This window comes from Saimiri boliviensis, chromosome X (genome assembly GCF_048565385.1).
Source record: "Saimiri boliviensis isolate mSaiBol1 chromosome X, mSaiBol1.pri, whole genome shotgun sequence".
Classification (NCBI taxonomy): Eukaryota; Metazoa; Chordata; class Mammalia; order Primates; family Cebidae; genus Saimiri; species Saimiri boliviensis.
Genome location: NC_133470.1, coordinates 127,507,555 through 127,519,982, shown reverse-complemented (window position 1 = coordinate 127,519,982; position 12,428 = coordinate 127,507,555). Strand labels below are relative to the sequence as shown.

The following is a 12,428-nucleotide window of genomic DNA, read 5'->3' as shown; positions in this document are numbered from 1 at the left end:
CTTCATTAACAATGTCTCCTATTTTTCTATTTTTGGTTGTCCTGTCCCCTTGACTCTAGTAAACCTTCCTGATTCCAGACTACTTGACTTGGAGCTTGGACTACCGTTGTGCCTACCTTCCTTTTGACCTGGTAGTTTTTTACTTCCCTGGCAGCCTGATGCCTGTTTGTCTAGTTTGCTGACTCTTGACCCAGTCAGACTCCTGATATCTGTGTTTGTCTTGTTCATTCATTTATTCTTTCACCAGCCCTTGGCACACACTGCAATCTCCCTATCCCAGCAATTTTCACAGACCTGTTGACCCTATAGCATATGTGTCCTAATGCTATTAGCGTCCAGTGTATTACTGAATTAAAACAGAACTTGAAATAAAGGAGGCAATGAAATAAATAAAGTTGCCTATACATCTGGAAGAACTAAAAATTGTTAACTGTAAATGTCAAAAATTAAACTTTAAGCAGTCTTTTTTAGGGTAAAACACATGGGGCACAAAAATTAATGGAATGCAGCAACTCACAGGTATCAATCAACAAATATCTGAGTGCCTGCCATGGGCAAGGCACTATACTTGAAAGAATTTCTAGCCACTGAAACCTGTTTGGCTTCCAATGAATAAACAAGGTAACAGAGGATGTCCCTTAGGGAGCCTGCTACGAAAGAAAAAAAAAAAAAAAGGAAATTAGAAGAAAAAAGCAGTAGAATTCATTCTACTAATGCCATAGCAATTAAACTTACAGATCTTAACTTACTCCCAGCTGAACTGGTTGATAGCATATTTCAGCAGGTCTTGGAAAACCAGTTTCGTGTTTTAGATATTCTGAGAGAGGTGACTTTCAGCCTTGTCACGTGCGATTCCCCAGAATCCAGTTCCTCATTCCAATCCACTCCATGTTTATGAAAATGCATTAGCTGCAACAAGTAAGAAGAAAAAAAATGTACTGCAGGAAGTCATCCAATCCTAATAAGTTGACATGTAGAATAAAGTTGATGGTGTTATTTATTACTAAGGCAGTCCTGGTTAAGGGTTACATGTGTGTACAGTTGGAGGAGGGACAGGCAAAGGGAATGTAGATAACTAAAGTGAAATAGAGCTGATGTATTCAGAGCTTATGTTGCTGGAGGTGAGATCAGTTACCTACATGCAACTGAAATTTCAAACTTCTGTTTAGCAGGGACGTGAGTGGACAATGGTGACTGATAGTTGGAAATATCAGCAGACATCTTAAATTTTATGCTCAAATGAATGAGCAATGAGCCAGGAGAATAAGTCCAGGTTTTTTTGGCTCCTTGCAATTTTTACCTTTTTACTTAAAATTACAGCATCTTTTTCAATGAATGCCTATGTGACTGTGACTTATTACAATGAAACCAGCAACTACACTGCGATAGAGACATGTGAATGTGGTGTTTATGGATTAGCTTCACCAGTGGCTAATGCTGTGGGGGTGGTAGGCATCCCTAAGAACAATAACTACCAAGCTTGTGACCACAACACTAGGTTTACTACTGCTAAGAAGCCCTGGATTGCGCTGATAGAAAGAGGTAATTGTACATTTTCAGAAAAAATTCAGACAGCAGGCAGAAGAAATGCTGATGCTGTTGTGATTTACAATGCTCCAGAGACTGGCAATCAGACAATACAGATGGCAAATTTTGGTAAGTAATAATTGATTCACAAAGAGGGTTAATGTCTGTATTTATTTTAGAATGGTATTTCCATCTAGAACTCCTCTAGGTTCTGGCAATGAGGTTGTAAAATAACTTTACTTTAAATTTTCTTGCCTGGCACTACTTGGAATTACTTTATTATTATTCAATATTTTTAATTAATGTGTCCCAAAGACAGTAGCAATTCATGAAGTGATTCCTATTATCTTTCGTATTTTCTTAGCAATATATGTTTCCTCAGTGCGTATTATATCATAAATTGCTTTTTAATAAACTGTGCCTTTACCGCTCAACATTTTAAAAAATTAATTTCATTATTAATTTGCACCTTTCAGTTTGATTCATTTTCTCCTGCAAGAGGGATTGTATATTTTCAAGTATGTGAAATTGCAAAACAGTTTCACTATAATTAAACAATAGCCTATTGTAAGTATGTAAAATGTTACAGAAATGAGAATTTGACTCTACTGTATGCTTGTAAGATTTGTTCACTGTGGATAGCCATGTGTGTTTTTTCCAGACTAGACTTGGTCCAAGGAAAAAACGAATAATTTCAATCAAGGCAAGAGCAGACAGTAGATAAATGCAATATTTTGATAATTGGTGTTATCACTGTCAAATTTGGTCTCTAAGAAAACTAATGCAAAGTAAATTAAGCAGATTTTAGAATTATGCAAAGGAGAAAATCAAACTTATGTTAAGAATAGTATGGTGCTTGAAACGTTCCAAGTTGTACACGTACAATATGGCAGTTTAGTACTAATATTTGAAAACCAAACTGCTTATCTCACAGAACATCAAAAAAAACAGGTAAGATGATCTTCAATAGTACAAAATTATTGTATATGTAACAAAACTCTATGTGCTACCTTTTGTGACACATCATGGACATTGCAGGAGCTTGGACATTCACATTTTACGTTATTTTCTAGCTAAGAGCATTTTATAAGCATTCCCTGCCTGTTCCCATATTTTTACGAGTAAATTTCATTTTGTAGAAAGAAAGTAATGCCATTTTATGATAAAACTTAGGAATTAAATCTGTTCTAAGGAACCTACTTGCTGTGCATTTAAACTTAGAGATCCTGAATACTCTGGGATTCCTTTTGCATGCACACATTCTACTTACAAATTCTCCTGCTATTTTTAAAGTATAAATAGTATCAAACTAAATAATAGTGCTATTTTCAAAACTTTCTTTGCAACCTGCATTAGGGACTAATATATAGTAGAATCTAGGTACCCTGCCAGTAAATACAAAATATTTACCAAAGATGACTCACAGTAAATCTCTCCAAAAAAAAAATATGCATAGTCATTTGAATATGTGCCTATTAACAGAGTTTTAAAAAGGAGGCAGTTAGACTTATTATTCAATATATGCCTCCAATATAGCCAAAGACATGTGATCCAAAATATTTTTAAAGAAAAAAAGCTACAGTATTGCACCTGTTTCAAAACAAACATGTTGAAAAAGATACCGTAATCATCATAACTGTGATAGTTAACATTTATTTGCATTTATTATATATCAGGCACTGTTACAGGGTGTTTATTTTATTTAATGAATGTTGTTTTTTAACATATAATGATATCAACCCCAAAGAATTAAAACTAAATTTGGAATTTTGCCATTTTAAGATCTGCCAACTAGTGTGCCATTGGATTTCTTCCTTCCTAGAAATTTCCCTTATATAAAAACTATTCAGTGATGCAGTTGTTGTCATAAGGAAGTAAGTGTGAATAAGAAAACTAGATGAGCAAACACTAGATCATTACAAACTGCCATTATTTTATGCCAACATTTTGTTTGTTGTTACTGACTTCTCATTAGTGTTTTGTTTCATTTTGACACAGAGGGTGGGGGAAGTCCTCCTATAATAAAGCTCACTGCTTCACCTTCTGTCATCTCGTCTTGTATGACCCCTAAAAACCACCTTTTCAGAAAATCACACTGTAGCCCCCTCAAGCCCTTGTACCCTTCTTCTCTTCCCTGACTCCCTGTACCTCTTCATTTCTTCGGCCCCATTTTCCTGTACTAGGCCTTACTAAGCACTTCCACAATGTTGTGTCTCTTTTCTTCTTTCCGATGTCAATGATCTCCAGCCAAAGACCACTAGCAACAGATTTGTAGTTTAAAAAGTTAGATTTATTACTTGTTGCAGCAATTGGAAGAGCACACACCATGGAAAACCATGGGGCATCCTAGTAAGAGGGTGTTAACAAGGTCTTGCAGGATTTGGGCTTGCTTTAGTGTTTTGGGGGAGAGTTGAAGGAAGGTGGCTGTTAACCAACCATTGTTTGCCTGAGATGGAAAGTTTCTTGAGATGTGGGACTCTCAGTGTTAAACCAGGAAATTCTTGGGAAAACTATGACAAGTTGGTCACCATAGCTGGCTTTGTTCTGAACTTGGAGGCTGTCAGTAAGTTGAGGTGATTCTGTGTTTACGTTTCTAAATAAATCTTTTTTATAAGTGGGGAAGACTAGCTCATGGCTAAAGCTGTATTTGGTAAAGAAGCAATAGGTACCTTTATTAGCCAGAATAGAGAAATATTTGGTAGTTACCCTTATTGGCCAGAATAGAGAGCTATTTGGTAATTTTTGTGGCTTTGGACACTGTCCATTTGTCGGTGTTCAGACCTGATTATGGAGTAGTCTTTTTGTTTGATTGTTTTGATCCACCATGGTCAAAGATTGACCTTCTCTAATGTTGATGTTCCGTGAGATGGTTTATATTCAACAAGAAAATGTCAAGGTTTAATTGAGAGTGCCAGGCTAGGTCCTAAATATCAGGGGCAGCTTGTCTCTTTCTCACTAATAATCTACATCACCCACCCTCCACATCCTTTTACATTTCTGTGCCTCCCCATCCCCTATAAGTTGCCTTCAAGGGACCTGATAAGCCTAAGGGGTGCTTCTGCACCCTTTACCTCACATGGTTTCATGATTTAAATACAGAATGTCCTTACTCGTGGGTCCAGTCTATTTACAGCTTCCCTACTAACAGTGTTCTTTTTCTGAAGAGGATAATTTCAGTCTGAGAATAGCTTCCACTGAGGAAGAATAGTGTATAGCCTAATACTTGGAGGTAAACTTTTAACTCAGTTTCCCATTGAGCTGTGTCCAATAGCAGTTTCCCAATTTGCTCTTGGATTTCTCCTTTGGGTTATATTCTACATCAGTGAATATATGTGTATCTATCTACACACAAACGTATATGTATATATACATATATTTTCATATTCTAGCTTACCAAAAAGAATAATAGGATTTTGACTTGGCATTTTGATGCGGTGGGAAATAGAAGGATATGGCTATCATCTTCTTAAGTAAGTATGTAACGTCCTAACAGTCTTTTCCAAAAACTGTATACAAGGCCATTCAGTTCTATTCTAGTGATACAAGAAAATTCAGGACTCCTGAGTTATCCAAGCAAAAGAACCAGAACATGTTAAGTACTTGCTTGCTGAGCAGACAGCTTAAGTTAAATTTGCGGTTTTTAGGTAAAATGCCTTAAAATGCTTAGATTTGGATGTAGTTTATGTCAGCAAGGTCAGTAATTTGGGAGGGATAAAATGGTTTTTACTTTTTATCATTTCAGCCCTGTCCAACGAAGTGGATTAGAGTGACGTTTGCAGCATTCAGAATCCCCAAAAGTCAACGATTCCAGAGTAGTGAAGTGCATAAAAAGGAAGGGTTTAATTATAGCAGCAAACTCACATGCTTTATAAAAATGTTTTTCTAGAAGTAAAAGGGAAAATAAAATCATGGCATGTAAATGAAGTGAGAAGATGACAAAAACTTCAGTAGGACTTTAACTCAGATATGTACATAAAGAAGAGCTTAATTCAAGAAAACTGATCAGTTCCATTTCAAATGAGCCTCAAATCTGTCTAGCTCTGTGCATCTCCAAGACCCCCCTCATTCTATCTTAGACCTCCACAATAGCTTTCTAATTGATTTCCCTCCCTCGCTTGTCCTCTTCCAAGCCCAATCCCCAGACTGTAAGCCAAAGTGGTTTTCTGGAGAAAATACATCTCACCCTGTTTAAAATCCTTCCATGGCTTCCCATGACACTCGAAGGAAATCCAAACTTCTTTTCAAGACTTTATCCAGCTCTAAATCATCTGGGCTACTCCTGTGACTTCATTTCCTCTCACTCCCTCCTCTCCTACTCACTGAGCTCTTGCCACACTGGATTCCTTTCAGTGCCCCAATTCCACTAAACGTTTCTCTGCCAGACAGCCTGAAAGTAACCCTTGATACCTCCCTCATCTTTGATTTCACATCTCATTAAACATAAAGTTCTCTTGATCCTACCTCCAATCATTTCTTAAGTCCATGCACTTTTTCACTTCTCCTGCCTCCATCCAAGCCTGGGCCAACATCATCTTTCACCTGGACCACTGCAATAGCTTTTCAACTGTTCTCCCTGCTATTCTCACCCCTCTGTAGCACATAGCAGCCAGAGTGATCCTGTGGAAAATGTAATTTCACCCCAATTAGAATAAAATTCATGTCCTGAGCCCAGACCTACAAGGTTTGATGCTAATCACGTACAATCAGACCTTATGCTATGCCCTTCTCCCCGGCATTACCATGCCTCAGCCACTCTGATCTTCTATTTCTTAGCTAGGAGAAATAAGCGCAAGTTTGTATACTTGCTGCCTCCTCTGTCTGAGTCAATTCTCCTTCAGTTTCTTCACATAACGCTGCCTTGAAAATATAACCATGTCTATCTACTACCACCAGTCTAGTGCAGGCTACTGCCAGCTCTCTCATTGACTACTGCAAATAGCCTCCAAACTGGGCTCCCTGCTTCTACCCAACCTACCTCATATATACGCTAAACAGAAGCCAGAGTGATCTAAAAATATAGGTCAATCACATCACTCCTCTTCTCAAGGCTCCCCAGTGACTTTCCATTGTTCTTCAAATAAAGTCTAAACTTTAACAGGCCTAAAAGACTTGCATGATCTGGCCTCTGCCTATCTCTCCAACCTAATAGTCTACTCTTTCCCTTTCCCTCACAATGTTTCAACCACTCTGATCTTTGGACATTTTTTCCAACATGTGAAGTTTTTTCCACATAGGATGCTTTTTACTTGCTTTGCTCTCTCTCACCACCATCATTATCACTCATAACAGGTATTCCATATTCCAGTTTAGATGTTTCTTCTAATGGGTCTCCCTTGACCTTATCCATATTATTTTCTATCAAAACCTGCTGCTCATGCTTGTTTAAGTCTCTTTTAATGTATCTTGTCCTTTTTAAAATTTATTTGTTTTTAAAATTTATTTTATTTATTTATTTATTTATTTATTTATTGAGGCAGGCTCTTGCTCTGTCACCCAGGCTAAAGTGCAGTAGTGTAAACACAGCCCACTGAAGCCTCAAACTCCCTGGACCCAAGCAATCCTCCCATTTCAGCCTCCCAATTAGCTGGGACCACAGGCATGTGCCACCACATCAGGCTATTTTATTTTATTTTATTAGAGATAGGGATCTCACTGGGTTGCTTAGGAAGGTCTCAAACTCCAGTGTTAGGCAATCCATCTGCCTCGACATCCCAAACTGCTGAGATTACAGGTATGAGCCATTGCACTTGGCTTAATTATTTTCTTATTCATTTATTATTTGTCTCTCCTACTAGATTGTAAGTTCCAGGAGGACAGAGATCACATCTGTCATGTTTGCCATTATATCCATTGTACTGAGCTTAGTGCATGGTCTTCACTATTTGCTGAATGAATAAAAGTTTAAGAAACTACAAAGCAATTCTCTTTAAGTTATGAAAAGATGGACAAATTTAAATGAAATTTGGTAAATTCAGAAAACTATTACATTTTTAAATTGTTTTTATTTTTGCTGATACAAGTAATAAATGAGTAGTTTCTCCTATAAAAAAATACTAACAATATAATTAGAGTCTCCCCTTGACTACCATCCCCAATTCCAGCACCCTTCCAAGAGATAACTATTGCCATTCATTCAGTATGTAACCTTTCAGACTTTCTCTATTCTTTTTCGCATATATATATATACAGAAAACACATAGTCATTTTGTGTTTTATTTTTACCATTAACAAAGTTATTCTGTAGCTTGCTTCAGCTACTCAACAATAGAAACTGGAGTTATGTTCATGTCAGTAAATTTAGCTTTAAATCAAATTTATTCTTTTAACTGTTGCATATTAATTTTGCATACACACACATAATTTATTTGACCACTCCCCTAGTAATGGACATTTGGGTTTTTTTCAGTGCTGCTCTTTTACAAACAATACTTCAATTAACATAATTATTGCTGATACATAAGAAAGTTGTTGATATTGATCTTGTATCACTATTGTTGGCCTTGCATCTGACCACCTTGTTGAACTCCTGTTAATTCATACATTGATTCTCTTGAAATTTCAAGATAAGTGATCACTTTCTCTAGAAAGTTTTGCTTCTTCTTTTATAGTAATTATACCTCTTAATTTTCCCAGTGGTCTTATTCCATTATCTAGGGCTACGATAGTGGAAACAGTATATATCCTTGACTTGTTCTTAACTTTACTAAAAAGTGCTCCCACTGTTCTATCATTGAGTATGTTATTTGATAGAAGCTTCTGAGAGATACTCTTTATTAAGTTTCAGGACTTCAGTAAGGCTTTTGAATTCTGTTATTCTTATTGGTAAGCTAGAATATAAATATATATATATGTATATATGCATATATGTTTGTGTGTAGATAGATAGAGATAATAGTCACCATTGTAGGATATGACTTAAAAGGAAAACCTAATAGTTTTCTGTTAGCTTGGGAGAAATAATAAAGTGGTATACAGAAACAATAGGTGATCTCTATAAATTAGGTATAGAAAGAAGAAACAATGGATAAAAGGGACAATTTTGGCTTTCCCCACAATACAGTTTTATTAGTGCCCTGGATAAAAGAATCAAAAAAGATTTTCATTGCATTTACATATGATTCCAAGTTGAGTGTCAGGTTGTAAAACACAAACAAAAAGTAAAAGCATTTTGACAAATTAGGAAAATTATTTATTAAGAACAAAATGAAGTACCATGGTGAATAGTAAAGAATAATAAATGTGGAAACAGACATAAAATAGAAATATATGGGCAAAAAAGATGGGTTTCTAAGCAAAATATTTGACAACTACATTGTACCACAAGTCAAATAAAGAATGACACAGTTATTTTTAAAACTGAGATGATCATGGGGTGTATTCGTACGTATATAACATGTTAGGTCTGGAAAATAACTCAACTATACTTGGAATTCATGAATCTCTGCAAACATTATAAGCTTTTGTTTTACCTGGCTTACAACAACAAATGATTTTAGTACCTCTTACATGGTTTCACACAAATGCCCAAGTGTCCGCCTCCCCTAGGTACAGGCACATACGAACATAATTGCATAAAAATGCATGTTTATAAGGAAATCAAGATATAGTACCTCTGGGGACCGATTTCCAGATAAAAGCAAAATGAGGAAATTTACTGTGGTAAAATATGTGTCACGTAACCAGAGATCTAGAAGACACAACGGAAACTTTGGGGAGAGGAGAAGTACAAGAAGAAAGTAATGAGCAGTACAGAGAGAGGAGTACAGAAGTAAATAGTAAGCAAATGAGTTTCCATTTGGGGCACTAGCTAAGGATGAAATGAATATGAGACCAGGTGGCAATAAGGTAAAGATTTGAAATGAAATTCTGGAGTAAATTTGTCTCAGGCAAGTATGGGACTTGGTTTATCAATGTAAAAGTCTAGCATTATATATAAAATGTAAGAGCATTATTTACAAGGGAGCAGGCAGTCTTGAAGGAGCTGGGGAGGGTAGAGCTGAACAGATTAAGGATGAAAATGTGAATGAATTTAAATCAGAAGGGTTTGTTCCTAGAGCTATGATTGTAGATCATAGAGATGGAGAAGCATGTCAATGTTTCGGCGGGGAGGGAAGGTACACTGGAGAGTAACAGGTGCAAAATGACCTAATATAAAACTAACCTGCCCTAGGGTTCCAAATGGAACTGCTTTATAGTCTTAATCCATGTACAAGTTGGTACTTGACTTGAGTGTCACCTGGGTATCTGGAGGATGTTGCATAAAAACAGGAAATCATTATAAAGAAGAAGCACATGAAAAATTCTTTGGGGCCATTTTAATAAATCAAATGGCTGGAAAATGATCTGTTATGACTAATGCTAATTACTTATCTGCATTGATAAGATTAGGATTTTAGTAAAAACTGGTAGAATCTTAGTGAAGGCCTTAGGATGTCAAAATTGCAATCGTTAAATTCCCGGATACCCTGCATTCCAGAATTGAATTAAATCCAATCGACATTTATTTGTGTATATTTTTAGCTTTCAAATAGAAATGTAAATTGAGTTCTTTTCCTCAAAGCAGTCAATTCAGCAGCGGAAGAGAAGTGCAGAATCAGTCAAATAAGATGTTTGATATTATTTTAGCTCTAAATATGTCAGCATGGACCAAATAACCATTTTTCAGGAATAATTTTTCCACTGATTTTTTTAGCCTCATATAGGATGCAGCCAGCATCTAAATGCTCAGTAACTTATGTATAGCAACATTAGCTGCAGTTGGAGGCCATCATGGTTACATCTGAGAAATGCAGTATCATTTCAACTATACAAACAGGCAAACTCTCTTAGAAAATTAGTTTTGTAAAAAAGCTAGGATATGCAATGGCCATATTTACCAAAGGGATTTGTGAGGGTTTCTTGGAACAGAACTCAGAGATAGGTGGGTAAATCACATTTTGGTTAAAGGAAGGTATATAATTTGATTGTTTCACAAAGAATGCATCTTTCTCACCTGAAAGCTGCCTTCCATTACCTCAACAAGGGCAGCTTAAAAAAGGCCTAAAGAGAAATACTAGGGCTCTAATCTGATGCTTACCACATGATACCTCAATGGCCTGGGAGATCAAGGGGTGAAGAGAAGCCCTAGGGTATGAAGCCCTGAGATGCTATTCATTCTTGTTTACTTGTCCATAGCTTTAGCCAAGGATAGCTTTGCAGTGTGGCTAGGAGGAAATCTGTTAGGGAGAGCAAGTTCTGGCTGACTTGGGTTTTCTAACTTGAGAATAAGAGAAGGCAAAAAATGTGATTTTTTTTTTCATCTAAAAAACAAGGGTTTACTTATTAATTCAAGAAATATTTACTGAGAGTCAACTCTTTGTCCTCCCAAGTTTTAAATTTCATAGTTCTATCTCTGAACCTTCAAGTATGCATGGCTTCTACCAAAAGCAGTGAGATGTAATAGTGTTCAAGGCATGGGCTTTGTAGGAGGATAGAACTGAGTTTGAATCCCAGATCTGCTATTTGTTTTCTAGATGTGTGATCTTGGACTAGTTACTTAACCACTCTGAATTTCAGTCTTCTGACATCAGTCATCTCATCTATAAAATGGGAATACTAGCAATACTACTTTAGACAGCAAAAGATGCATAGGATCTGATAAGAAATAAGAGTATGTGTTACTACTTTATATAGGATGGTTGTAAAGATTAAATGAGATAATGCATATAAAGAAGGCACTTTGCACAATGTCTGTCCTATAGTAGACAGTAAAAACTATGGCAGTAGCAAGATGATGCTCATGAAGTCATCCTTATTTTTGGTTCACTCTCCCTCTTCTTCACTTCTCAATGTCTCTTTCTCATTTTAAACTATTGGACAAAAATATGTGTCCTACAATAAGTCTTTTTTGGCTAACAGTTTATCCTGATCTTTCCTTTACCTGGCGCATATTCGAAATTTACATACATAGTTTGGGTCATGCTAATTTTGCTCTTTTGTCTATTTTTATGTATTCTTATATATTCATTTGTATAATTCTTGAATTCCCAATTATCATATAATAATAAATTCATAGATTAAACACAAAAGAATATAACATTTCCATGTACTCCAGGAATCCCTTAAACTAAAACCCTGTCCAGTGGTCCTTTATTTACTACTTGGACACTTTCAGAGACAGAGACTTCATCATCTCGCAAGACAGTTCAGTTCACTGCTGAACAGCTCAAGTTTTTAGAAAGTTATTTTTCAAACTATGCCAGAATGTGCTTTCTTCTAACTTTCACACATTTTTCCTTCTTGTGCCTTCCTGAACAATATAGGACATATTTGAAATTGTCTTATATTTATTTTATATCATCCAGTCAATTCCCAACCAGTGGTATTGATTCATTTGCTTTTTTTTTAACTAATGGTAGAATTTCAATGTTTTTACCACTAAAATAATAATAAATAGATAATTTTTAAAATTTTTCTGTTTACGGGATGCGGGTATTCCATCTGCTTTTTGAGGATGACTTTACTTTTATGTCTTGGAGAAGGATTTGGGGGCAAGTCATCTGTGCAATGTGGGTTTTTGGGGTCTCAGGAATCCCCCTGCCCACCAATATCCTCGTCCTTATTAATATGCTGTTTAAATTTTCATTCTTCACTTAAACAGCATTCCTTCTGGTTTTAAAAGCCATAGGGTTTTAGAGTTCTTTTAAAAAGGCACATGGTCCCAGGAAAAATAACACTAACTGAAAAGTACTGATACCTTAGCAGAGATTAATTCATTGATGGCAACCTGAGTGTAAAATAGTGGATTTGATTGAGGTGTGATCTGGAAGCAGTACAAGACTAAAGGACATCCAGGGACTTTGTTTCATTCGTATCAGGCCCTCATTGATGGATGAATAAATGAGAGTATGAAAATGATTGAA

At 36.1% G+C, this 12,428-nt stretch overlaps 1 protein-coding gene across 1 annotated transcript in view; it reads left to right on the top strand.

Annotated features, from left to right (window-relative positions):
• The first annotated feature begins 1,250 nt into the window (after nt 1-1,250).
• The window catches only part of RNF128 (ring finger protein 128), a 90,348-nt gene continuing 79,170 nt past the window's right edge, over nt 1,251-12,428 (top strand). Inside the window, exon 1 of the mRNA XM_010346387.3 lies at nt 1,251-1,656. Coding sequence (XP_010344689.2) covers nt 1,251-1,656 — 406 coding nt within the window. The remainder of the gene's footprint in view (nt 1,657-12,428) is intronic.